Genomic DNA, 24,260 nt, shown 5'->3' on the forward strand with positions numbered 1-24,260 from the left:
CCTGTCATATTTATCTCTTATCAATACCTACTCGTTGCCGCTTACTACTGTCGTCGGCTTGGCAAAGAATGAAAAGACTTGCCACGGAACTGCTTCTCCCTATGATACAATGACTATACAGCATAGTACAAGTACGCATCCAATTTTGTTCATCGTGATAATCCTATAGTAGCACTGATGAAAAACGATGAGATAATGGCAGTTAGATATACGATGCTTAGACGGGTAAAGATGGTTGATATGCCAACAACGGCAAATGCTTAAACAACTCTTGTATCACAAGTGGTAGCCCGTTATTGAATCTGACTGCAGTGACAACATGCTTATTTCGTAACTGAAGCAGTCCCGGAATGCTAAAAAAGTTTCCCCCTTTTTTTGGTCTCGCATCGCCCTCATGTAGGCTATTGCATGTAAAGCCGAGACGTGACCGAAGTTAAACTTGTACTAGATGAGATAATTTCATAGTCTTCCGTTCCTGTTAACTTTTTTCTTTCTCTCGTTCTTTCAACACTTTCACTCCCATTTTATTTTTTAACCATTCTCGTCACATCAGGACAATTGTTTTCCATGGTAAGTGGCTAAACGCTGGTGCTTTTGTACAGCCCATTCTTTTTAAGAAAATCATACAAACGTCTTTTTGGTTTATTTTGTGATGTTTTAGACCGTGCCTGATCCAAAGGAAAGCACGGACAACCATGGCCGATTAAATGCCCACATCAAAGCGATTGAATCCGAAGCGGGCGAACATGGACTTCTCAAGGCTTTGGAATCACTGATCAACAACATCACCGGTAAACGCGATAATGATAAATCTGCCAAACGGAAAAAGTCGTCTCGCAAATCCAATGCGGGCAAATACGTTCCGCCATCGTATTCCAACCAACCGACGGGACCCAGCTGGACCCAGCATGCCTTGATCCAGAATTTTGAATCCATTTTTGGTTTGACGCCTACCAACACCCGCGCCATCAGAGAAGCCCTAGGACTTCCTGTTTCCCAACAACTGGTCCTGGTTGGTGGTTTGATTGAAAGGTAACTTGAATGATTTGTTTGTTTTGCTTGCCGTGCATATGCATGGATTGTTGCGCCTGAATCTCATGCATCTCGTTCTAGGCTATTAAGTAAGCATGCACCAATCAACGATCGCAACAATACCTTTGAGTCGGTCGTCAACATTTTGAGCGGTTTATCGCTGGAACAAAAAGAGCTGGTACAAGTCACTGCGCAACCGTTGTTAAAGATATTTCATGTATGTTTTTCATCCGCATTGGACTGTAATTCTCAAAAGAAAAGGAGGATTCAAAATGGTAACGACTTTGCTTGGTTTTTGAAAAATGACAGGACGACTTTAAAAAACCATATGTTAATTATGTCGGCCACAATTTCCGCACTGCTGATGGTAGTGGAAACAGCGTTGCTTTGCCGGACGTTGTAAGTGGGATCTCATGCAACCGTACATTGTGAGAGAGAGACGGAGAGGGGCTAATCTATTCGATTTTGTAGGGAAAAGCCGGTAGCAATTACACACGCACGGTGACATCGCGTGCTCCCATGAATGAAAACCTTCCTTCACCTGAAGTCATTTTTGATCGTCTGTTCAAACGGCCCAAAGATGGCTTTACACCGCATAAATCCGGCGTGAACATGTTGCTGCTCTATTTGGCAATCCTTATCACCCACGACCTTTTCTACACCGATCCCAAAGATATGAAGCGGAATCTCAGCACAAGCTATGCAGATTTGTAATGGTTGACGTTGGTTTTAGCATGTGATGTATAGGCTGACTCGTTGTTGTTGTGGTTGACAGATCGCCGCTTTACGGCTTCAATCGCCAAAACCAAGAATCTGTACGACAAATGAAGAATGGCCTTTTGAAACCAGATCAGTTCTTTGATAGACGCCTTGTTATTCAACCGCCAGGTGTGTGTCAATTTTGTTGTTGTGTTTACTGGGTTTCAGAATGATGGTTACTGACGACCCCATTCCCTCAGGTGTGGCGGCTTTGGCGGTTTTATTCTCGCGTAATCATAATTACATTGCGAAAACATTGTTGGAAAAGAATGAAAATGGACGGTTCTCGTACGGCCCTGGCAAAGCGCTAGCCACGGCGGAGGAGCAAGACGAAGAGCTGTTTCAAACCGCGCGTCTGATCAATAATGGATGCTATGCGAATATCATCGTTCATGATTATCTGCGTACGATTTTGGGCACCACTCAAGACTCTGACTTTGAATTCAGTCCGCTTCCTGCTCCTGAAGCTCCTGTTTACGGCAATGCAGTGTCTGTCGAGTTTAACCTTATTTACCGCTGGCACGCGGCCATTGGGCAAAAGGATGAACAGTGGATCAACGATGTCATGAGCCTTTTGCCGGCGGATATGGTCCAACACTACAAACAACAGCAAAAGGACGACAAGGAATCGGCCCACGGCGGTAAATCAACCACGGAACACGGCGTCTTGGATATGATTTGGGAGAAATTCAATGAAAAATTCGTCCATGCATCGCCTGAAGAGCTCGCCTTGGGATTACCTATTGCGGGCGGTCATCGTGACCTTCAGACTGGATTATTTTCCGACCATAAACTGACTCTGATGCTTCGACGAGGTTACACCCAAATTGCTTCTGAGTTAGGGTGAGTCGTTGATGATAACCAAGGCCTCCTATTTAGCAGAAACTCATGGATTTCAATATATTATTGTAGCAATGGTCTGAAAATTCCTGAAGTGCTTCGTCCGGTAGAGATTGCAGGGATCAACCAAGCACGCGCATTGAGATGCTGTTACTTTAACGAGTTCCGACGCTTCTTCAATCTCACCGAGCTTACCACGTTTGAAGACTTTTCTGAAATCAAATCGGTCCAGGAAACGCTCAAGGAACTTTATGGCACGCCAGACAAGGTCGAGCTGTATGTTGGCCTTATCGTCGAACGTACCAAACAGACTGGTCTTCGACTACCCTACACTATCGGAAGAAGCATTCTCAGCGATGCCACCAATCTCCTGCGCAATGGTAAGTCATTCAAATCCTTTTGAATCCTTCTGGATCCCTTTTTACCTAACAAGAGATGTATGAACTCTCTTTTTTCCTGCCCTGTCATTTTTTCTTATTAGATCGCATTTTAACCGAAGAACTGACGCCGTCGAATCTGACCAACTGGGGCTTCCTTTACCAGCAAGGAGATCCCCAGAGACACAATCGGGTGCTCCCCACAATGATAAAGACACTGTTACCCAACGCAAACAGTGGGCACAAACCGGCCTTTACTGAGGAAGAGCTCACCAACTTGTTCTATGTCCCGAGTACCACCGCGTCGTCCTCATCGAATAGTCTCTAATGGGATCACAACAACACAAAATAATAGGAGGACGCTTTATTTTTCTATCGAATATTAAAAGCATTTATGTATTTGTTTAATCTTGCTGCTGACCTTGCATCCAAAAACTACGTAACACTGTGGCATTGGGGTGCTGCCTTCGGGTTGCTGATGGATGACTTGACAGTCGATGCCATACTTCAGCGACATCCGTTTGCTCATGTCGTCGCTGAACTTCGCCGTCGTTGATGTGAACCGCCTCTGGTCGTGCTGTTTGAGCTTCAATGATTTGTAAGCACAAAGGACACGAAGCACTTTTCTTGATCAGCCATGTATCTTTTTCAGTGCAAATAAAATGAAATAAAATAAATAAACGTGCATTGAGTTGCTACGTGTCTATATATCCAAAACAGGAATTTCGATGAGTGCTTACCTATGCATTCGCAGTGATATTCATGGCCACAGGGTAAACAGCGCAACACCTCGTTTTGCTTGAAAGGTTCAAGGCATACGACACAGGTCGTCTGTTCCTGCTTGCTAGGTTCGGCACTGTCTGCATTCTGAATGGTCCCATCTTTGTGCATATTCGTTGGATCGGGACCGTCATCCTCACTGGCGGGTGGATCAGTATGCCATACGGGCGGTTTGCCAGGGTAGATTCGTGTCGGAATCTTTTCAAGAGCACTGGGTTCCAGTCGCGACCGGCGTGGTCGTGCCATCAAACTTCGCGAATCGCCCATTAGGTCTCGCCAGAATCGATCATCTAAGCTATGCGTTTCTTCGTCCGAGTCTCGGCTATTCTGCCGACTTAGACGCCATAAATGGCATTGCATGACCACTGCGGAACCAAAGGGATGAATAACAAGGTTAATGGCTTGAGTAAATACGAAAGCCAAAAAAAAAAAAAAAAAAAAAATTAACTTGACGACGACGTCTTACCAACAATGGCTAAACTTGTGACGAGGATGATGCCAATAATAATCAAAGCAAATTGCCATGGATCTAACAGAGGTTTCCGTGGAGGCCACAAGGTCACGCGAGCCAATAGATTCGTGTGAAAGCCATCATTGACCTTTTGAACGGGACCGTAGTCGCTGCCTGCTTCGCCCATCTTGGATATATTTCCAAGTCGCTCCAGTAACTCACTACCAACGGACAAGTGCACAAAATACGCTGGAATGGAAACGGAATTGGGTTGTACTTCCTGTGAACGAGAAAAAAAAGAATCGGTTGCTGCGGTTAGCTGCGATTTACAGTTACAACGATGAAACCTAGCGCGCACATACTATATCATAGGTTTTAACCGAGTCTTCCGAAGTTACATTATCGTAGACAATGACGGCGTTGGCTCCATCCATCTGGGCAAACCGAAGTTTCCTTGTAAAGTCGCATCCACCTCGTCGTACCAGCGCAATTTTGGAGATATTGGCTGCCATGGAATCGGGTAGAGGCGGATTCAAGGCTTCAATAACATGAGCGCTACAGGATAAGCCTCGGTCATACAAAATACCCTATCTTATTGTTAATCTACCCATTCTTTTTTGGCTGTCATATATTGCTGTTGAGACTTGCCTGTAGACCATCTTTTGGAGCGTCAGGCGTATTGAGTGTGCTGGACACGCCTCTGTGATAATGCCATTCGCCATAGACAAATTGAGCATCTTTGGTAATAGAAGTTCCGTTGATCGGTAGAACAACGACATCTGCAAACGAGAAAAGAAGTCAGCACTGAAAATTATATCTTGTCAATGTAATGACTCTGTTGTGATCTTGACCTTGTTGTACGCTGGGTCCGTCACCTTGAAACCATCGAGTGGCGTTTGGTAAAGTAATAGCACCGAGAATAAGCCATAGTATCAAAACGACGGCGACTGCATAGGTAACAGCAGGTGATATACGCGGCATGTTATCCGTCAAAAGTGTAACAAATAAACAAACAAACAATGCAACTCTAAACGAGGGATCAGCATGATAATCCCCCATGGCCGATCAAACATTTTCGGTTTCACCACTGCAAACCACAAGGTCAAAAAAAATTATATATCCTCGGAGGTAAAATGGAACTATTTCTTAGACAGACATATACTTTACAAGATTACAATGTAAGACATGACGATTTGTATGGTATATTATATATATGTATATGGATAGGCGGATAATTACATGTGTAGAATGATTGGATATTGCGGCCATTTTTTTTCTTTTTACCGCCGTGCCTGATCGTCCTGCGAGGGCAATGTATTGGGAGTGACAGGGCTGCTGTCCGGAGCGACAGAACTTGATGACGTTGGACTGCGATGGGCGTCTTCTTCGTTTGGAAGACAATCATACTTGCAAATGGGACATAAACTCGACTTTTTCGTAAGCCAGACATCTGCTCAACCAACCGACCCCCAAAAAAAAGAATCATGACGTTAATACACTGAATTTTCACCAGTGGAAAAATAAAAATGAAATTTACCGATACAAGCAACGCAAAACCCATGAAGACAAGGCAAGACCCGTAAATTGGTGTCGGGTTCGAAATCGTCGAGACAGATAGCACATGCGGTATTGGTGGGATTGGCCTGTTCGCAGGACTGTATAGGACACAATTCTTCGAGCTTTTCATGTGTCAGGCATTTCACCTCGGCACGGGGCTGCAGGGGAATCGCGCCTTGTTCCACCGTGCCCAAATGGTCGTTTTCGGTGGTGTTGGACGATCGACGCCACCGCGAAATTCGATACCATCGGAATAAAATAAAGCCTACATCATTTTTTCAATTAGGTCAAGACTCGCGATATTTTTTTGGCCCACACTGCTGCGCAATAGATACCTAAAATGAGGACGATGCATGCAGCAATGACAATAAGGAAGACATCGCTCTTTGTTGATAAGAGGTCCCAGATGTCAGACGATGGACGATCGTCCTCCTCTGCAGCGTCACCGTCCACGGAAAAGGAAATGTCAGAGAAAAGAAATGTGAGTTGTATGTATTGTTGTTTGGTATCGTTGTGTGAGATTAAGGTCTTTTGCAATTGTTGCAACAAGCTCTCCCCGTAGGCTTTGGGGACAAAGTAGACGGCGATCCATGTTTGGCCGAGGTCGATATCGTTATCGTTCATATAGGATATGTTGTATTGGAAGAGCAAGGGCATGTACCACTCTGGACGTGTCTTATTGGTGGTATTCTGCTTCACTTGCGGAAGGAATTCGGAAGATCGATTGTCATAAATCACCGCTGCCTGGATGTTGAGTCCATAATTCTGGGATAAACTTTGCACCGTACTAATCTTTTCGGACCAACGAGAGCACCTTCCGTCCCGTTTCATGATGGCGATCGATGGCTGCGATGACATGGACGGACTGGTCGCAGTATGGTCGTTGCGATCTTGGATCTCTTCAATGGTCGTCCCTGGGCACCCATCGCCCACATCAATTAACAATCTCTGAATAAACCGAAATTCAAATTGACAGTCAGCATTCCGCGGGGTGACAACCGATTTGAATCATTGTTCATTTCCACAGTCTTCCCGGTAACTCACACTATTGGATCCGTGTATATCTCGATGCGCAAAGACCGTTTGAAAACCTCGGTTATAAACTTTTTGAGATGTGCCGGGCACCACTTTCGCTGACGTATTAGAGATCGAAAGATCATATTCGACCTGAACCTCCCTACAAGATACAAAATGGTCACGTTTTTCGGCCTCATTTTGCACTTTGACTTTAAAATCACAAATCGTACCAAATACCAGGATTTTCCTCCTCTGGAGAATAGTTAAGCTCATATCCAGAGACTTGAATGCATAATATGACTATCAATGCCCAATGCCATGAAGTCCACATGGAGACATTCAGTCAAAATCAGTGAATGGATAAAGATAGTAAGAACAAGTAAAGAACGGTAGAGTTGAAAAGATGGGGTTTTCCTTTTTCCGTTCTTATATATTTGAAAGCAACTGTTGGAAAAAGTCTAAAAAAGACGCAAAAGAGCGAAGCCTAAGAAATTCGATAGAAATCACTGGTTCAAAAAAAGGTCGGGTAATTGGGGCTGCGTTTTTGTGTTACGAACAGCGATTTTTCGGGTCAACTGCTTCCACCGATTCGGAGTCAAGGCAAGAAATTCTTCCATCGAGCAATAACTCACTCAGCATCAAGCCCGTGATGGGAGAATTCAGAATCCCCCAGCACGAATGCCCTGTCCCTATATACAATTGCTGATGATTTGGGTGGGCTCCAATCAGAGGCACGCCATCACGCGAAATAGGCAAATAGCATGCCTGCGTCGCCACTACTTGGGTACCGTCGCTAGCTAATATGGGCGAGATCTTGGATGCTAAGCTTCGCAGCGTATCCGTAGCCGTCGAATCGACTTTGACCTGGTCGGCTGACTGTGGCAATTCTTCTGTATCCGTAGGACCGCACATGTATACGGTTCCGTCAGGTCGAGGATAAATCTAACAAGCCCTTTTTGTTAGTCCGACAGTCACATTATGCAATATTTTTAAATTCGACAATGCTCAGCTTTTTTTCTTGAGCCGCAAAAAAAACCCCCCTCTGAACAGCCCAACTTGCCTCGGGTTCATACGTGCGAGCTGCTCGCGAGCCATCAGCAATGGCAGTAAATAATGCTTGAGCAGGCACGGTTTTCTCGGGTTTCATGACAATGGAATGGGCTCGAGACCCTGTGATTGGCAACATATTTCTTCGTCGTCCTTTCATGGGCAACGTGCCACTCCACGGTCCCATACAAATCACCACAGCGTCCGCGTCAATCTTTTCGCCATTGTCTAATTCAACACCGATAACTTTGGTTGGGTCGTCGTCGCCGTACAGCAACGATGCCACTCCTTGACCACATCGCACTTGGACGTGACCGGTGGCTACTGCATCCTCTAAAAGCGCATGTGTGAAGAGCTCGGGATGCACCTGGGCTGTGTTGTCCACGGTGCCTAACGTATCGACACTACGCACACGCTTGGTATCCAACCAGTCAATAGTGCTGTTTTCTCGTGGGATTTCCTTGTTGCTTTTGCCACTGCCAAACGACAGATATACAGAGTAGGTTTCCACGCGTCGGTAGCCGTATCGTTCTCCATTCAGCGACTTTGCTAATTCCGCATGCAAATTGAAGGATGCTCGTGTCAGTTCGCCAATTTCGCTGCCGTCATTCCTAGCAAAATAGGTGGAATGCCACGGTCAGTCCAACCGTGAAATAAAAACGTGAGACCAACAAATAAGGTGAAAGTTGACAGTACCAGTCGAGGGCAAGAAAGCCGCCCGCTTTTCCGCTGGCTCCACAAGCGACTGCTGTTTTCTCCACGACGGTCACCCGTACATCGCCCGTGGCCCGTTTCGACAGATAATACGCTGTACAGGCACCCATGACACCCGCTCCTACGACAACAATATGCTGTGGCATGTTAAAAGCTTTGAAAAAAGTCGAGAAAAAAAAAAAAGAAAAAACACGCAGTAGAAAAGGTGATGATTACTTTAATCTCGAGAATTTTTGACGTGCTTGTGACGTGAATATAGGGTTCGTGACTCGGATGTATTTGACTTTCGATAAGAACATAGTAACAGCAGATTAACCATCTTCTATGCGTGATATGGTTAGATGAGATAATATAATGTGCATATCAGGCAGAACATAAGGGTCGGAAGAAGTCGTTTCTTGGTGGTGCAAAGCGCAAGTAAAGAGCGGGACTTTGACCTTTGATTTGTGGGCCAATCAGCGTCGTCGTGACATGACGTGGGGTTTCCATTCCGGCTTTGTTTATTCCAAGTCAATTTTTTTTAAGTGTATTTTTTTCGTTACCGACAAATAAGCTGCCAAACCGCCTGGAGCGACCAACTCACAACAGAAAACCGATTGCAGCTCTTTCGATTCGTTGTTAATCTACATTGATAAAATATGGGTCACGCTTCACAAGATCATACCAGAGATCCTTGGTGAGTCTATCGACATGGCAAATCAGCATTTTTTGGGAAAAAATGACAGGACCTAGCGTGAACAGCGCAGCTTTTTCTGTCGATTTAACAAGCATCGGACGTCCAACTAATCATATATTTTATTGTTTTATTCTGAAGCCCTTGGGTCATTTTGAACGATTTGGGTGGTGCTTTTGTTATGGGTGCAGTGGGTGGCGGTATCTGGCACTCGGTCAAGGGAGCAAAAAACTCACCAAGAGTAAGTGTGATGAAGCCATGCCGGCAAAACGAAACGGGCATGATGGAGCGATTTTCAAGAATAGGACACTGACGGATCTATTTTGTCTGTACGCAGGGTGAACGTATGCTCGGTGCAGTGTCTGCCATGAAGGCTCGTGCACCTGTATTGGGTGGCAATTTTGCTGTTTGGGGTGGTTTGTTCAGTACATTCGACTGCGGTCTGAAGGGTATCCGACAGAAGGAAGATCCCTGGAATTCCATCCTTTCCGGTGCTTTGACCGGTGGTGTGTTGGCAGCTCGTGGTGGTGTCAAGGCCGCCACTGTATCTGCCGTCGTCGGTGGCAGTTTGTTGGCCGTCATTGAAGGTATCGGTATCGCTATCACCAGAATGACCGCTGAACAAACAAGACCTGTCATGCCTCAAGTAAGTTTCATTTTTTCCTGATCTTGCTCGTCACCATCAGTTGGCTCACCATGCATTGTTCAAATAGCTGTAGATGCCTTGATCGCAGTACCCAAAAAGAACTTCATTACCTTATAGAGAAAAATTACCACCCTTTCCCCTTGCACATGTGTGTATATATATGCTTTACAGAAAACGGAAAAAAATAAGTCAGTTTTTTTTTAGACAAACTTTCATCCATCAGCATTTTTTTCGATATCACAAAAAAAAAAAAGAAAAGAATTGACTTTTTTACACACGACCTGGAAAATCCACTTCATTCACCTTTCGCTCGCAGGCAGGAAAAAAACATTTGAGTTGCGAAAAGGAAGTTCAAGAAAAAAACAAGCGCTCACATCCTCACTACTTTGTTTCGATGATCATGGTGATCTCTATTCTTTTCATGCACGCCAATCGAACCAACTACGGCTGGCTGGCGGACTGGCTCGGGAAGAACAATATAGCAATAAGATCGATGGCTGTCATTTCGAATTGCATTCAAACGAAGAAGGGAGAACATCTCGGCATTGGGAGAACATAATAATATATTTTACTCTGTCAGAATCAATGACTATCATTTAGCGCGAAAACTTGGAGGTTAAAATTAGGAATATTTTCTACACCCAAAACGAACCATGATCATTGACTTGGCTGACATTAGTATAAAAGCCAAATTTTAAGTTGAAGGCCATATACGCCATTCTGAAAGTGATTTTTCATCGATGTTATCATATCTCCTACATATACTATGATATGTATTCAATTATGATCAACTGGAAAAGAAAGTGTCCTATAGGGCTTAATCTATATAACTAAAATCTTTGGAAATTAGCGATTTTGTAAATCACATGATCTACACTTAAGTTATAAGGACCTGTTAAACCTTTTTTTCATCTTTCAACCATGCCTCGCTGCCCACTTTCACGATAATAGGCGAAACAATCAGCAGCAAGATACCGTTTGCACCAGTTGTGGTCAAACAGAGCATTGTCGTCTTTCGAATAAAATGTGAGTAGAGCTCTTTTTGAAGAAAAGTGGTTGATGATACGACTGGCGTTCTTCTGTAGCATCATTCAATTTGTTGTTTTTTTTGTCAGTTATACTATATATGTCCTTTCATTCTCTTTCAATTTTCAATGAATCGAATAATACATAAGCAGACGTGCTTCGATCTATGAATTCATGCATCAGTGGGGTGACTATTGTTTCATCCATGGAGAATCATATATTTTTGTCTTCAATTTTATCTTTCTTCTTTTGATTTTCTCTCTCTCTTTCTGTTTACTTGATAAACCCTCACTACTATCATTGTATCAAGATCCCATCCGCATCCATCATCCAGACGATTCTTATCCCGTGTATCTAACTTGGTTAAATTGACCACCATCCTCAAAAAGGTAAGCGTCGAGTGGTCTACCATCGATTTTGCTCCGGCAAAACAGACTTGGGGACTCTCGATATCTGGAATCCAACTCGAAGTTACCGTCACTTCTGGCCACGTCAATATTTTTTGCCTGCTCAAGCTGACACCACCGATCCATCGCTTAACTGTCCCTGGAAGCAATTTTATTTTCCGCATCGAAGAAGAAGCTTACCTGGCGGTCCGTATCATCTTTTTTTTTTGTCCGGTTCACCATTTGGTTCAAAGGCAAGTCCAATTTCTTTTCCTTTGCTATGATGTATAATGAACGTATACTAATTCAAAAAATTTTCAATGTCATATAATCCAAGTCATGTCAAGCAATCAATGGCTATTGCAAACTCAAATAACAAAGGTAAAATATCTTGACGAAAATTTGAATCAATCAAAGAGCTTACTAACTCATTTTTTTAAATACCCAACATACCCACACATCTTTCTAGATCTATCATAGCCTGGGCGGGATGGAACTGAGGGGGGAACCAGTGCTGCCCTGCGCGTGTTCAGAAACAAATCACGTTGCAACGTATGGCATAAGGTTGTCATTAATATACCGAAGTTCCGCCAAGAGTTCTCGCCCAGGTTATGCCGTGTATGCGTTAGGCTTTTTGTCTGACGAAAGTCGCTCAATGTAAGAGGGCGGCCTCCGGTGGCAGGCGGCATCCATTGCACAGCGGGTGTACGGCTTGTTAGAATATGAGCAATCCTCGGCTGATCAGGCCGAGTGATCGGATCCAATCTATAATCGTGGGTGTTTTTTCGGGTTTTCATGTTCCGCCACCATGCTGTAATTCCGCTTTTTCACAGTCACACAGTTCGCCATTGACATGCCTTTTGCAACTCGGCAAGCGTGGAAAAGCGTCTTTTTTTCTCGCTCTTCTCTTTGAATAAAAAAACGAACATGGCGTCTCAAAGTGCTACTGCTGGTCAGGTACAAACACGCACTCGAAATGACTATTTGAATGACTCTGACAGTGATTTACATACAAAGGTTATTAAATGTCGTGCTGCCATTGCCTGGAAGGCGGGCGAACCTCTTTGTAAGTTGGCCACTTTTTTGAAACCCATTGGCTCGGACTCTGGATTTATGATTTTTCATTTCTTATTAATTTCCTTAAAGCCATTGAAGAAATCGAAGTCGCTCCTCCCAAGGCTAACGAAGTCCGTATCAAGATTTGCTATACTGGCGTGTAAGTATTTGTTTAGAGTAGGACGAGAAAACTGGTCACAGGAATATGTTGACTCTTTTTTTTTTTTTTTTTTTTTTTTGGTTATTGGTCATCAGCTGCCATACCGACGCATACACTCTTTCAGGCACTGGTAAATAAGGATTGAAAAATGATTGCATTTGTGAACAAGGACTCATACTTGTGGATATTCAATACAGATCCCGAGGGTATTTTCCCTGCCATTCTTGGTCACGAAGGTGGCGGTATTGTCGAATCTGTTGGTGAAGGTGTGACCGATGTGGCTGTGGGCGACCATGTCATTCCTCTTTACACCGCCGAGTGCAAGAAGTGCAAGTTCTGCACCAGTGGCAAGACCAACTTGTGCCAATCCGTGCGTGCCACTCAGGTACGACCAAATTGTCGCCGTAATATGTAAAATAATCATTGTATATTCACGAGGATCCGTAGGGTCGTGGTTTGATGCCCGATGAAACAACTCGCTTCACCTGCAAGGGCCAGCCTATCTATCACTACATGGGTTGCTCCACCTTCTCCGAATACACAGGTAGGTTGGAAGGATGGTTTTTAGGGACAACAACAGAAGCTCACGCTCAAGTACAGTTGTCGCTGATGTGTCCGTCGTCAAGGTGGATCCTAAGCCCAGCTTGCAGAAGCTTTGCTTGTTGGGTTGCGGTATTACCACCGGTTTCGGTGCCGCTACTCGCACTGCCAAGGTCACCAAGGGTTCGTCTGTAAGTGAAAAAAAAAAATGAGCAGACGTAGAACGAGCCACGGTATTGATGCAACAACGTACTTGCTTCTAGGTGGCTATCTTTGGTATGGGCTGTGTCGGTTTGAGCGTCGCCCAAGGTGCTGCTTTCAACGGAGCTAGGTAAGTCACCCTTTCTTTCCTAAAAATATACAGCGGCTCATTTTGGAAATATCTACTTTCTAGCCGTATCATTGCCATTGATATCAACCCCAAGAAGGAGAAACTGTCCAAGGAATTTGGTGCTACTGAATTCATCAATCCCAAGGATTACGATAGACCGATTCAAGAAGTGCTTGTGGAAATGACCGAGGGTGGTCTCGATTACACCTTTGATTGTACTGGCAACGTCAACGTGATGCGTGCTGCTCTTGAAGCTTGCCACAAGGGCTGGGGTGAATCCACCATCATTGGTGTCGCTGGTGCCGGTCAGGAAATTAGCACCCGTCCCTTCCAGTTAGTCACTGGCCGTGTGTGGCGAGGATCGGCTTTCGGCGGTGTTAAGGGCAAGACGGAGATGCCCGGTCTCGTTCAGCAATATCTTGATGGCAGCTTGAAGGTGGACGAATTCATCACTCACACCTTTGACTTTGAAGATCTCAACAAGGCCTTTGATGCCATGCACTCTGGTGATTGGTGAGTGATCATTTATCACAAATGTATGAACTGGTCTGTTTTAACCTCCAATTTTCTTATGTCTAGTATTCGCGCGGTTGTTACTGTTCAAAAGGAGTAGAACGAATAGTGTAGAAGTAGAGGAGACGGAGAGTAAGGGAACGGTTCGTGTAGATAATTTAAAAAGTTTTTTACCCGTTAGTAGTTGAAAGTAGAATATTGAATATAAGTGGACCAAGTTGGAAGAAGTTTGACAAATTTAAAAAAAAAAATCTGTCAAAAATGGCTCAGAAAGGACTGCTTCTGGCATGTCCTGCCTTGAGCGAAAGCACGTGATCGATATTTTTTTGGTAAACACCGCCCACAAAGGGTGGAATCATTTTTGTCTGCCTGGCCCCCCATAATGTCAACCCAAGAGAAGAAACGTGCTTGGGCGGACGACGTTGACAGTCCCATCTCCATTGCAGGCTCTTCTTCTCCGTCGCGTCCGCCGCTCAAGAAAAGATTCACAGGCTTTAGCAGTGCTACGGCCGCGCCTTACACGCCGGCTTCCACAACGGTATCCAATGAACCCACTGCACCAGAACCGTCTCCAACCCCACTGGAATCACCTACTGTACAGACCGACGAATTAGATACTAGTTTGACGGTAATTATATTTTCTGCCCGAGCCTTGGCATGTCAGATGATCGATGGGAATGACAGCTTCCAATCGCCATCGGATCAATATGATCATGCCACGGCTTTCCCTCACCTTCATTCTATGCTTCTTGCTCATCGATGCCCACGCTAGTTTCCCGAGAATGTCTCCAAAACTGTACTGTTACGCCGCATGCGCAAAGTCAAGGTATGTGGCTGGCCGATTCTTGCTTACCTCAGCAATGACATGAAAGATCGGTATTTAATCGTTTCCCACAGGAAAATGTCGCTTTGCTGGAAAATCGAATGGAGACCATGACCCAGGATGAGAATCGTACCAAAAGCAGTCAAAGTATTGTTAGAATACATTACAACATGGTAAATTGTTGATATCACCGACTTGTCTGTTTTGGCCAGATCAAGCTGATTCTTTGATTTTTGACATTGTTTAGCTGCGGGACGAACTGATCTTTTCTGGCAAATCGCTGTTTGACGTGGACGACTCTTTGATTCCAGGTAAAAAATATTGTTGCTGATGAGAGTTCATTGGTATCATATAACTGATTTGGTTCACTGCTTTGATGAACAGAACTACCGGAGGACCCTGCCATTACAGGTGAACATTTACAAGAAAGTCTCGATATCATTCGTCAAGCGCTTATTGCTTTGGCTTCGCGAGTATTGGAGCCTATCCAAAACTGGACGACCAAAGCAAATGCATTGGAAGATGCTTTGAAAGCAACGAATGGTAATTATACTTTATTATTTTTGGCATAGCAATGTTTCTTTTTTTTGGAGGGCGTTCGTTTCTCGGGAAGCGGTTGATCTGACGATTGTTATGGTGGTAGATGGAGCGGCGCATCAAAATTTACTACAGCCATGGTCACAGTCCGAGATCAAGGATTTACGATCGTCGACGGATCGAACTCATAAATTAGTAAGCGAGATGCGGAATCAACATGAGGCGCTTTCGATACAGACCAACGGCGTGAAGAATCAGCTCCAGACAACGACCGATCGGTTAACGAGTATGAGGGAAGCATTTGACGATTGTATACAGAAATTGGTGCAAGCGGAAAAACGATACGATCGATCGAAAAGTGCGGTGGTCGCCTCACTCGCTTACGGTGGTTTGGGCGATTTGGAAATGCAGGCAGCGAATGGGAAATTATCCTCGCCACCCGCCGAGGGCAACGCTAGGACGTCGACGGTTGCCAAAGAGACGAAACCGGTGACCCCAGGGTCCATTGCTGACCAAGCCATCCAATCACAATTGAACGAACATCAGCTGATTGTGGACGCACGGAAAAAGGAAATGGAAGATTTAAAGCGAGAACGGGAACAATTGTTATCCGATATAGAAAGCTTGAAATCACAATTTTTGACCATATCGGATGAACAGCTTTTGGAAACCCAGTACGTCAAGAATCTGCAGCTATCCATCGACCATTATCGATCGCGTCTTCACTATTTGGATCATTGGCGAACGCGCCTGGAAAAGGATCTAGATAATGATTCGATCGAAAGGCGTCAAATTATGGATCAGGCCAAAAATGAAAAGAACGCTCAAACTCAGTCCCTGGAAGCCGAGATGAAACGTCTGGAAAACGATTTAACACGTATTCGAGGGCAACGGGACCAGTTTCAAACATTGCTCAACGAACTGACGAACAGGGATAATCGTGACAGAGCCATGAATGATCAAGTTCGTCTGTCAGCCGATGAAGCAAAGGTAGATCCACCAAAACATCTTGCATGAAAAAGGGAAAAGGAAGCAGGGACTCAACATTGCTTTTTGCGTTGCTTTTTTTTCCTTTTATTTTTTCCGAATGGGAAAAAGCAACATGTAGACGAGCTGGAGCTACATTTACGAACATTACAAGAGACCATGGCATCCTCATCGCAAGACAAGGCTGGACCGCTTGCGAATGAATTGGCGATGTTTACACAATTGAAAGACAATTTAGAGTAAGTGGGGGCAATAGACAGATATTGCTTTAATGATCGGACAACCGTGGACTTACTGGAATTCTGTTTTTCGGGATTTGCAGTCATGCACGACGTACGCTGGAAGCTTTAAAAAGACAAAGTCAACAAGATGTGATGAATACGCGATCGCTGCAAGAAGCACAGCATGTACACAGGTCACAGGTTGAAAGTATTCAAAATAAGCTTCGCATCTGGATTGACGACGGCGAGAAGCTACCTACTTCCATCAGAACATTGATGAAGCAATTGAACGACTTGTCCACCCAGTACAATCAACTGCAGCTCATGATTGATTTCTATGATAGCGTAAGTCTAAAAGAAAGAAAAGGCCGCAAGCATGGAGGAAAAGGGATGCTCATCTCTTTCTCTTTTTTTTCTTTCTTAGTATGAGACCCAATTGCTTCAACAGATTGATCGGGCCGCCGCTATGTATGGTAAATTAGACGAGCAAAGTGCAAAAATTTCCAAACAATGCGACAAGCGGGAGTGCAAACTCAAGCTGCAGGCCGAGGTAAGGGTTACAGGAAGTCATTGGATGCATGAAAGAGATCCTGGGCTGATAACACTCATGTCTGTCAAAAAATCAGAAATCGAAATTTGCCCAGACCTTTCCGGCCTTGAAAATGGCCAAAGATAAACAAATGGCAACGGTAGCTTCTCTAAGGCGTACAAGCGAACAACAACGTGAACACTTGCGACAATTGGAAGAACGCGGAAAAGCGGTTGAAAAGCAACTGGTAATGATACTCATTTTTTTTCACTTCTCTGGTTTCTGTCTTGTTTTGGCTTTTTGTGTTCCTATTTTGCTTCGCATTTTCTCTGTTTTTGGGAAATGCAGGATGAGATGGACTAAGGTGGTTTGCATTTTTGTTTTTAGGATGACAAGGAGAATGAGGTGCGGTCGACGGCCAAAGCAGTAGAAGATTGTCGTGTGGAGATCGAAGACGTTACGTTGCAATGTGGCGAATGTAAAAATACACTGGACGAATGTGAATCCCGTGTCCTGGAGGTAACCAAAAGATACCAAAACACACATACAAAGTTCAAAAAGAAGATGGGTTTATTTATCATAACATTGCTTTTGGGCAATTGTTATTTTTATTTTTGTTGTTGCTTGATGCATTAGCTCCAAAAACTATTGAAAGAAAAAACGCGAGCGTTCGAGGAAGAAAAACATCTACGCAAACGTGTTGATGAAGATTACGAGAAAATGAAACGTAAATGGGATATGATTTCACAAGGCCATAATCCAGCAGAGCAAGAATTAGCGGCGGAAGTGGAAGAACTCAGAGTAAGTGTTTTTGTGCGTGTGTGTGCGTGTGTATGCTTGGGTTGTTGGGGGCCGGGGCCCAAAAAAAAAAAAAAGGGGGTCGCAGGGATAGTGTTGTTGCAGCCTACAGTTACCTAATTGGATGATGATGTTATGCTTAGGCCCTTCTGAAATGCAGTGCTTGTCGAACCAATTTTCGGAGTCGTCTTCTGGGAAGATGTATGCATACGTTTTGCAAAGAATGTATTGAAGCACGTTTAGATACCAGACAACGACGATGTCCGTCTTGTGGTGAATCTTTTGGCGTGGGCGATGTCCGCCACTTTTATCTCTAAACCACCGTTAAAATTTAAATCCTTTCCCTGCTACTGTCATTATCCACTCCATTTAATCCCTTTTCTTATTATTCTTGCATCTTCATCATCATTTGTATTTCTTCCCATCCCTGTTCATACACATTATAAAAAAAAGCCCACACAATTCCCGTCATGTTTTGCTGTGCCATCATGTGTTGTCTCTACCATAAACCTTAAAAGGGTCAACGCAGCGACGATCCACTACCTGTAAGTGCCCGCGTTAGTCTCCCGCTTCCTGAATAAGGCTCCTACATCCCTTTTGATTTTTCCCTTCATAATCCAAAGGCTCAAACTAGAAAAAAATTGGATACACGTGGTGGAGAATACATAAAATACAACCCAAATTTTTTTATTCTTTTCACTCAATATCTAATCCATCTGATGTCAAGTCAAGTTCAAAAAAACTGATTCTGCACTTTTTTTTTGTTCCAAAACAAATAATAAACGACATTTGAGTTCATCGCGCCGCCGCAATCAACGCATCAAAAGAGAAGATGCTAAAAATATTTGATGCAAAAACAAGCTAACTTTTTTTTTGTAGGGTGCCACGCTCAATTCGCGAATCATACTACTGGAAAAGGCATTTTTTTTTCCTTTTCTCCCTCCTCCCAAGATTTATTACATGATCAATATCATGCTCATATCATGCTCGTTAGCTAATACCATTAGTTGCTACCCACCTGAAACAAAGCACGTTCTTGTAAGTAAAGATATATGACGTGCATCATTCCGGTCCTGTTTGTCATTTCCAATGAACTAAAACAAGTCGGGCTGAGCCATTGCCCAAATAGAGGATATACTTTCAAGCTTTCGATGTGGAAAAAGTCGCACTCAGCAACCTGTCATCGGACTGTGAACTTTATTGTGGAGGTGTTTGCGACACAACAGGGAAGGAAAAGCAAAAAGGTTCATGAATGTTGATTTTTTCGCCGTACGATTTTGTTTTGGTTTTTTCTGTGATGCACCACAACAAGGCACAAAATAAAGAAAAACCAGAATACTTTTTGTCGAAAGGTGCGATTGTATCTTTATTTTTTTTATTTTTTCGCGTATTAATGTGAGAAGCACTTTATCGAGTATCCTTATCTTGTGGTGCGCAGGTGCTGAACAAAGTTTCCCATCCATTGGAGTTAAGGAGGATGAAAACCGCGCTGCTTATTGCCCCTTGGTAATAGGCTGGCTTCTTTTTTTTTCCTTTATATTTTGCATCCATTTAATGCTATTTAATGTCTTGAAACAAGACTGAAATAGGTCTTCGGAAGATGATCCTGTGATCAAGTGATGGACTAATAAAATTATGCATCTAAACATGTAAACAAAACACATTAGAGAATACAGTTTCCATGACGATTAAAAAAGAAATTCAAAATGTTTATAGTAAGAGTGGTCTCATCATGGCGGATGATACGTTGTTGAGGTGATACAAAAGGAGCACGTAGAATTCTTGGATGAAAACTTCCCAATGCAATCGACCCCTTTTGTGTATCCGGGTGAATTAATATTCGTCAAAAATCGTCTTGTCGAATCATTTCCCTCTATATCCTCCCTCGATAAACCTCCTTAAAGAAGTAACCCAGGTGCGTTTGAGGTGGAGAAAGGGACCAAAAGAAAAAAAGAAACAAAGAATAACCATCCTTCGAGAATCATATCATGGCTTCGCAGTCTTCTTTTCCATCTTTCTATTTTGCAAGTCCCTGCGGGGGTCGGACGATTAAATTTTTCTTTTTTTTTCTTTTTTCATGTTGTTTGATGCTTCAAAGCGAACAGGAAAAAAGAAAAGACCCCGATTCAAATAGAAAACATGTAGAAAAAAAAAGGATCTAAACTCAGAGAAGCATCAAATCAAGCAGCACACTGACTCTGATCTTCCCCTGTAAAACACCTCCAAGATCTGCAGCGCCGACAGGAGTATGCATCGACCTCCCCTTTTTTTCTATTTCTTCTAGCTAGCTAATAAACTCAGAAGCATGAACCTCGTTGTAAGAAGATGTTGGAAAAAGGGATTGGGTTTTTTTTGTGGAGGTCGACATATATAAGGCGACACCTTGGAGTGCCCCAACATCTTCATCCTCCAGCGCTACCCACTACCTCTTTTTTTTAATTTATACTATAGAAAATGCATTTAAAGTTCCTTACTATTTCTGCAGCAGTCTTTTTGTTCGCAACCGTATCCCAAGCTGCCCCCATTGGTGAAAACCTTGGTAGCCAAGTCCCTGCCACCCAAGCATTGAGTGGTGTTCAGGCTTCCCCTGATACCGTTGGCACCACAGTACAAGATACCGTCGGAGCCGTTTCTGGTGCCGCTCAGAATCGAAAGCGTGCTGTCATTGGTAGCGATAAGGACAGCAAGCACAACCAAAACCAGGCTGTTGGCGTCAACGTTAAAGATTCCTTGAATGATCTTGACGTCGTCGATGGTGCTGGCGTTTCCGTTGGTGCCAAGAGCCCCAACACCCAGATCAAAAAGAATACCAAGCGTGCCGTCATTGGTGGTGACAAGAACGCCAAGGGCAACCAGAACCAGGCCGTTGGTGTCAACATTAAAGATTCCTTGAATGATCTCGACGTCGTCGATGGTGCTGGCGTTTCCGTTGGCGCCAAGAGCCCCAACACCCAGATCAAAAAGAATACCAAGCGTGCCGTCATTGGTGGTGACAAGAACGCCAAGGGCAACCAGAACCAGGCCGTTGGTGTCAACATTAAAGATTCCTTGAACGATCTCGACGTCATTGATGGTTTGAAGGCTTCCATTGGTGCCAAGAGTCCCAACACTTCGATCAAGAAGAACACCAAGCGTGCCGTCATTGGTGGCGATAAGAACGCCAAGGGCAACCAGAACCAGGCCGTTGGTGTCAACGTTAAAGATTCCGCGAATGACCTCGACGTCATTGATGGTTTGAAGGCTTCCGTTGGTGCCAAGAGTCCCAATACCCAGATCAAGAAGAACACCAAGCGTGCCGTCATCGGTGGAGACAAGAATACCAAGGGCAACCAGAACCAACTCGTCGGTGTCAACGTTAAAGATTCCGCGAACGACCTCGACGTCATTGATGGTGCTGGCGTTTCCATTGGTGCCAAGAGCCCCAACACCCAGATCAAGAAGAATACCAAGCGTGCCGTCATCGGTGGCGATAAGGACAGCAAGCACAACCAGAACCAAGCCGTTGGTGTCAACGTTAAAGATTCCTTGAATGATCTCGATGTCGTCGATGGTTTGATGGCTTCCGTTGGTGCCAAGAGTCCCAATACCCAAATCAAGAAGAACACCAAGCGTGCCGTCATCGGCGGTGACAAGGACAGCAAGCACAACCAGAACCAGCTCGTCGGTGCCAACGTTAAAGACTCTTTGAATGACCTCGATGTTGTTGATGGTTTGATGGTCTCCGTGGGTGCCAAGAGTCCCAACACCCAGATCAAGAAGAACACCAAGCGTGCCGATGAAGAATCCGAAGCATCTCAGGACCCCGTGACTCAAGTGCAAACCAAGGCCGATGAAGTCGTTTCCAAGGGCAAGGAAGCTGTCGACACTGTCAAGGACCAAGCCGCAACTGCGGAAAAGACCATCAAGAGTGCCAATGGATCAGCTTAACTTTCCCCCGTGTTTGATTATGCAGAACTCCACTGTAATCCTTACTCTACATATACAAAAGTTCCTTTTTCCTTAATAAAATACTTGTGATAATTACGGCAGCTTTCAATTACCGTCCTTTTCTTTTTTTGTGCGAGTGATCGTTAGGAAATAAATTCAATTGTCTCTGTTTCTCGAAACAGATTATCAATCTCCATGGTTTTCTTTTTAAAAGCTTTTGAAACCACGTATAACAATCAATATAGTATAGCTTTTTAAATTTCGCATAGAAGTAGCCTGTTTGCACCACTTGCGTTGTTCCATGCTGATCAATAGCTCGTCGACTAGGAAAACTTAGTTTTTGACTGAAAATTATGAAGTTTAGTCGAGGCTTGTGTCAAAAAATTCACAGCAAAAGTCTTGGCTTCTATCATATTATATGACGTTGAGTAAATGATGATGCGAGTAAAGGTCAAAGGTGACCCATTTCATTACTACGGACGTGCGGATAAGATTACTTCGGATTTGAGGAAAAGCACACAATATTGGTTTGGACTTTTTTCGTCAGAGGAATCCTTGGTTGTTCAAGCGATACATGAAAAGGCAAACGGCGAGAAAAAATTAACGATATATTATCAGCAACAACAAAACAAAGCTCGTTGGTTGGATTATTAAAGATGAATAGCCGGAAAAAAAAGCTGGTTATGCTCATTACCGGCATAATCGCCCAACCTTTTTATAACTTGCATCAACAAAAGCAATGATGGAGAAAAGAGGTTGCCTGGACTTTAAAAAAGCAATGATAATCAGTGTTTACGTCAATATTTTGGAAGAATTCGTTTGAAAGGATGAGCAACGATAGCTGCCAAAATAAACGAGCAAATTAGGTGAGCAGCATTCCGTATCTTACGCATAAAGTTTTTGTGACATGAAAGCAGGTGCTAGGAACGTAGTACAGAGTAATTACCAGTACATCTCAAAACCTAAACAATCACCTAGACTGCGTTTCGTCACTGTTTTCAATTACTTGCGCAACCTTTGATTGAAGATGCGAGACGGCGAAAAAAAAACCACTGAACGCATGCTGATATGGTTGCCTGAAATGAGTAGAATCGGTGGAGTAGGACATGCAGAAAACGAGAGGTCCCAGGTAAAGGGACACACTTGGCATTACAGTAAGCGCTTGCGTATTTTAGTTGATTGCCAAGACAAAGCACTTCTTCCAACGCCTGCCGCGTCAAAGGATGAGCAGCATCATGGCCTTGGTGCCACATAACTTGATGCATTGGTATTGTTTATTTCCCTCATACAACATATGAGACCTGTCGTGTCATTTTCTTCAGGCACGCATGCATTATCACAAAAAATGCCATAACTGACATGTTTCCAGTCATTGGCAACAACTCCATAAGAGGTCGTCAATATCAGTAAAGAAATTGTGGCCTACTTTGAAATCAACTGAAAATTAGTCCAAGATTCCCTGCCAAAAAAAAAAAAAAAAAGGAAAAAGTCCCAGATTGCCTAACAAGCAGGTTTCCTGTCATTAGCTGGTCAAAATGACTGATCCAAACTTTATCCATATTAACATGTGGATAAATACTATGCGTTCGCCATCGATCGTCGATCTGAATTCTTGCCAACAAGGAGAGCCATCGTAACGTGATTGAGGCTATTATGTATCAGAGAATATAGGACGTATTATCATTGATCTATTTTATGAAACGCGTCCACGACTTCAAACCGTGTGTCCAAGTCCATCGTGAAGCGCTGATCCTGGATGGATACTTTCGGATATGTTTATAATCAATCTTTTCCGAACGCTTGAGGATACTGGTTGCGGGCTTTTCTGGCTTCTCTATCTTCTACTTGTCATATATACTTGGTTCCATGAGTCAAATAGCGAACCTGAAATACATTCAATATTTCGCATAGTGCCCCAAAAAAGTAATCACATTCAAATGCGGTGTTCTACAAGAGAACAGCTTATCGAGAACACTCTGTAATTCAAGCATTATACTAATGTAAGGTGTCAGCTCTTCGAGATAAATGATGGAGGGATGATGCGATTGTCCCAACAACCCCAGACGAAGCGCCGTCGCCAAGCTTGCCCGTTGAATCCGGCAAGACTGACTATGAGGATAGCAAATAAAAGTATACTGCGGAACGCATCCGTACTTTACCTGCACCTACTGGCAATTACGGCATTCAATAATTACATTAAAGTACTGTCTGATGAGCAGTCAGAGACGCTGAAGAGTGATCGAAACAGCGAATCGGAACTCCCAAGTAGACATACCGTGGGACGCATGAATTTTATGTGCAGCTCCTGTCAGCCTCATATATGGCTCGAAGAGAGTATGTTTGAATCGAACATCCGACCCGCAGCTCTAGTTCTGCTGCGGTGTTCCATTTCGTTAAATCCTGTCTAGTCACCGAGCGAGATAACAATAAAAGATCGACAAGCTGAAAAGAAAAATGACCAAGGCGTAGTGTCAAGCAGGAACGCTGGAAGAGTTACTTGGTTCCGGTCAAGTTATCGCTGTTTCCATACCAT

General features: G+C 43.8%; 8 protein-coding genes across 8 annotated transcripts; 5 read left to right on the forward strand and 3 right to left on the reverse strand.

Moving 5' to 3' along the window:
- Window positions 1-242: 242 nt before the first annotated feature.
- On the forward strand, window positions 243-3,496 carry BYT42DRAFT_374468 (heme peroxidase). Its single transcript, XM_051563279.1, has 9 exons — window positions 243-570; window positions 662-1,032; window positions 1,114-1,307; window positions 1,373-1,431; window positions 1,504-1,742; window positions 1,808-1,920; window positions 1,992-2,634; window positions 2,704-3,011; window positions 3,113-3,496. Exons 1-9 carry the CDS (start codon window positions 568-570, stop codon window positions 3,334-3,336), a joined length of 2,154 nt encoding a protein of 717 aa, XP_051422221.1. The 5' UTR covers window positions 243-567; the 3' UTR covers window positions 3,337-3,496.
- On the reverse strand, window positions 3,381-5,320 carry BYT42DRAFT_605754 (uncharacterized protein). Its single transcript, XM_051571132.1, has 6 exons — window positions 5,091-5,320; window positions 4,888-5,018; window positions 4,602-4,826; window positions 4,255-4,519; window positions 3,749-4,153; window positions 3,381-3,651 (listed from the first exon to the last, which is right to left on the reverse strand). Exons 1-6 carry the CDS (start codon window positions 5,296-5,298, stop codon window positions 3,413-3,415), a joined length of 1,473 nt encoding a protein of 490 aa, XP_051422222.1. The 5' UTR covers window positions 5,299-5,320; the 3' UTR covers window positions 3,381-3,412.
- Window positions 5,321-7,296, reverse strand: BYT42DRAFT_573389 (uncharacterized protein). Its single transcript, XM_051568720.1, has 5 exons — window positions 7,044-7,296; window positions 6,841-6,973; window positions 6,132-6,744; window positions 5,777-6,061; window positions 5,321-5,689 (listed from the first exon to the last, which is right to left on the reverse strand). The coding sequence occupies exons 1-5, from the start codon at window positions 7,142-7,144 to the stop codon at window positions 5,520-5,522; spliced, it is 1,302 nt and encodes a 433-aa protein (XP_051422223.1). The 5' UTR covers window positions 7,145-7,296; the 3' UTR covers window positions 5,321-5,519.
- A 66-nt stretch (window positions 7,297-7,362) lies between these two features.
- BYT42DRAFT_594149 (FAD dependent oxidoreductase) lies at window positions 7,363-8,720 on the reverse strand (the record flags this gene model as incomplete). The annotated part of the gene is made up of 3 exons (XM_051570747.1): window positions 7,363-7,755; window positions 7,898-8,471; window positions 8,557-8,720. The coding sequence occupies 3 exons, from the start codon at window positions 8,718-8,720 to the stop codon at window positions 7,363-7,365; spliced, it is 1,131 nt and encodes a 376-aa protein (XP_051422224.1).
- A 36-nt stretch (window positions 8,721-8,756) lies between these two features.
- Window positions 8,757-10,361, forward strand: BYT42DRAFT_573399 (mitochondrial inner membrane translocase subunit Tim17/Tim22/Tim23/peroxisomal protein PMP24). Its single transcript, XM_051568721.1, has 5 exons — window positions 8,757-8,779; window positions 8,916-9,250; window positions 9,389-9,488; window positions 9,585-9,893; window positions 9,961-10,361. The coding sequence occupies exons 2-5, from the start codon at window positions 9,213-9,215 to the stop codon at window positions 9,964-9,966; spliced, it is 453 nt and encodes a 150-aa protein (XP_051422225.1). The 5' UTR covers window positions 8,757-8,779; window positions 8,916-9,212; the 3' UTR covers window positions 9,967-10,361.
- Window positions 10,362-12,202: 1,841 nt separating this feature from the next.
- On the forward strand, window positions 12,203-14,177 carry BYT42DRAFT_573408 (S-glutathione dehydrogenase-like protein). Its single transcript, XM_051568722.1, has 10 exons — window positions 12,203-12,262; window positions 12,323-12,371; window positions 12,452-12,521; window positions 12,617-12,651; window positions 12,719-12,906; window positions 12,969-13,065; window positions 13,122-13,252; window positions 13,325-13,392; window positions 13,456-13,905; window positions 13,972-14,177. Exons 1-10 carry the CDS (start codon window positions 12,233-12,235, stop codon window positions 14,003-14,005), a joined length of 1,152 nt encoding a protein of 383 aa, XP_051422226.1. The 5' UTR covers window positions 12,203-12,232; the 3' UTR covers window positions 14,006-14,177.
- A 110-nt stretch (window positions 14,178-14,287) lies between these two features.
- BYT42DRAFT_614885 (uncharacterized protein) lies at window positions 14,288-18,117 on the forward strand (the record flags this gene model as incomplete). The annotated part of the gene is made up of 13 exons (XM_051571903.1): window positions 14,288-14,533; window positions 14,678-14,731; window positions 14,803-14,901; window positions 14,976-15,039; window positions 15,113-15,271; window positions 15,372-16,255; window positions 16,364-16,491; window positions 16,575-16,818; window positions 16,898-17,023; window positions 17,100-17,249; window positions 17,390-17,521; window positions 17,639-17,803; window positions 17,944-18,117. The coding sequence occupies 13 exons, from the start codon at window positions 14,288-14,290 to the stop codon at window positions 18,115-18,117; spliced, it is 2,625 nt and encodes an 874-aa protein (XP_051422227.1).
- Window positions 18,118-20,254: 2,137 nt separating this feature from the next.
- Window positions 20,255-21,727, forward strand: BYT42DRAFT_546824 (uncharacterized protein; the record flags this gene model as incomplete). Its single annotated transcript, XM_051565911.1, has 1 exon — window positions 20,255-21,727. One exon carries the CDS (start codon window positions 20,255-20,257, stop codon window positions 21,725-21,727), a length of 1,473 nt encoding a protein of 490 aa, XP_051422228.1.
- Between the last annotated feature and the right edge of the window lie 2,533 nt (window positions 21,728-24,260).

Source organism: Radiomyces spectabilis, assembly GCF_025331425.1.
Source record: "Radiomyces spectabilis strain NRRL 2753 chromosome Unknown BYT42scaffold_8, whole genome shotgun sequence".
NCBI lineage: Eukaryota > Fungi > Mucoromycota > Mucoromycetes > Mucorales > Radiomycetaceae > Radiomyces > Radiomyces spectabilis.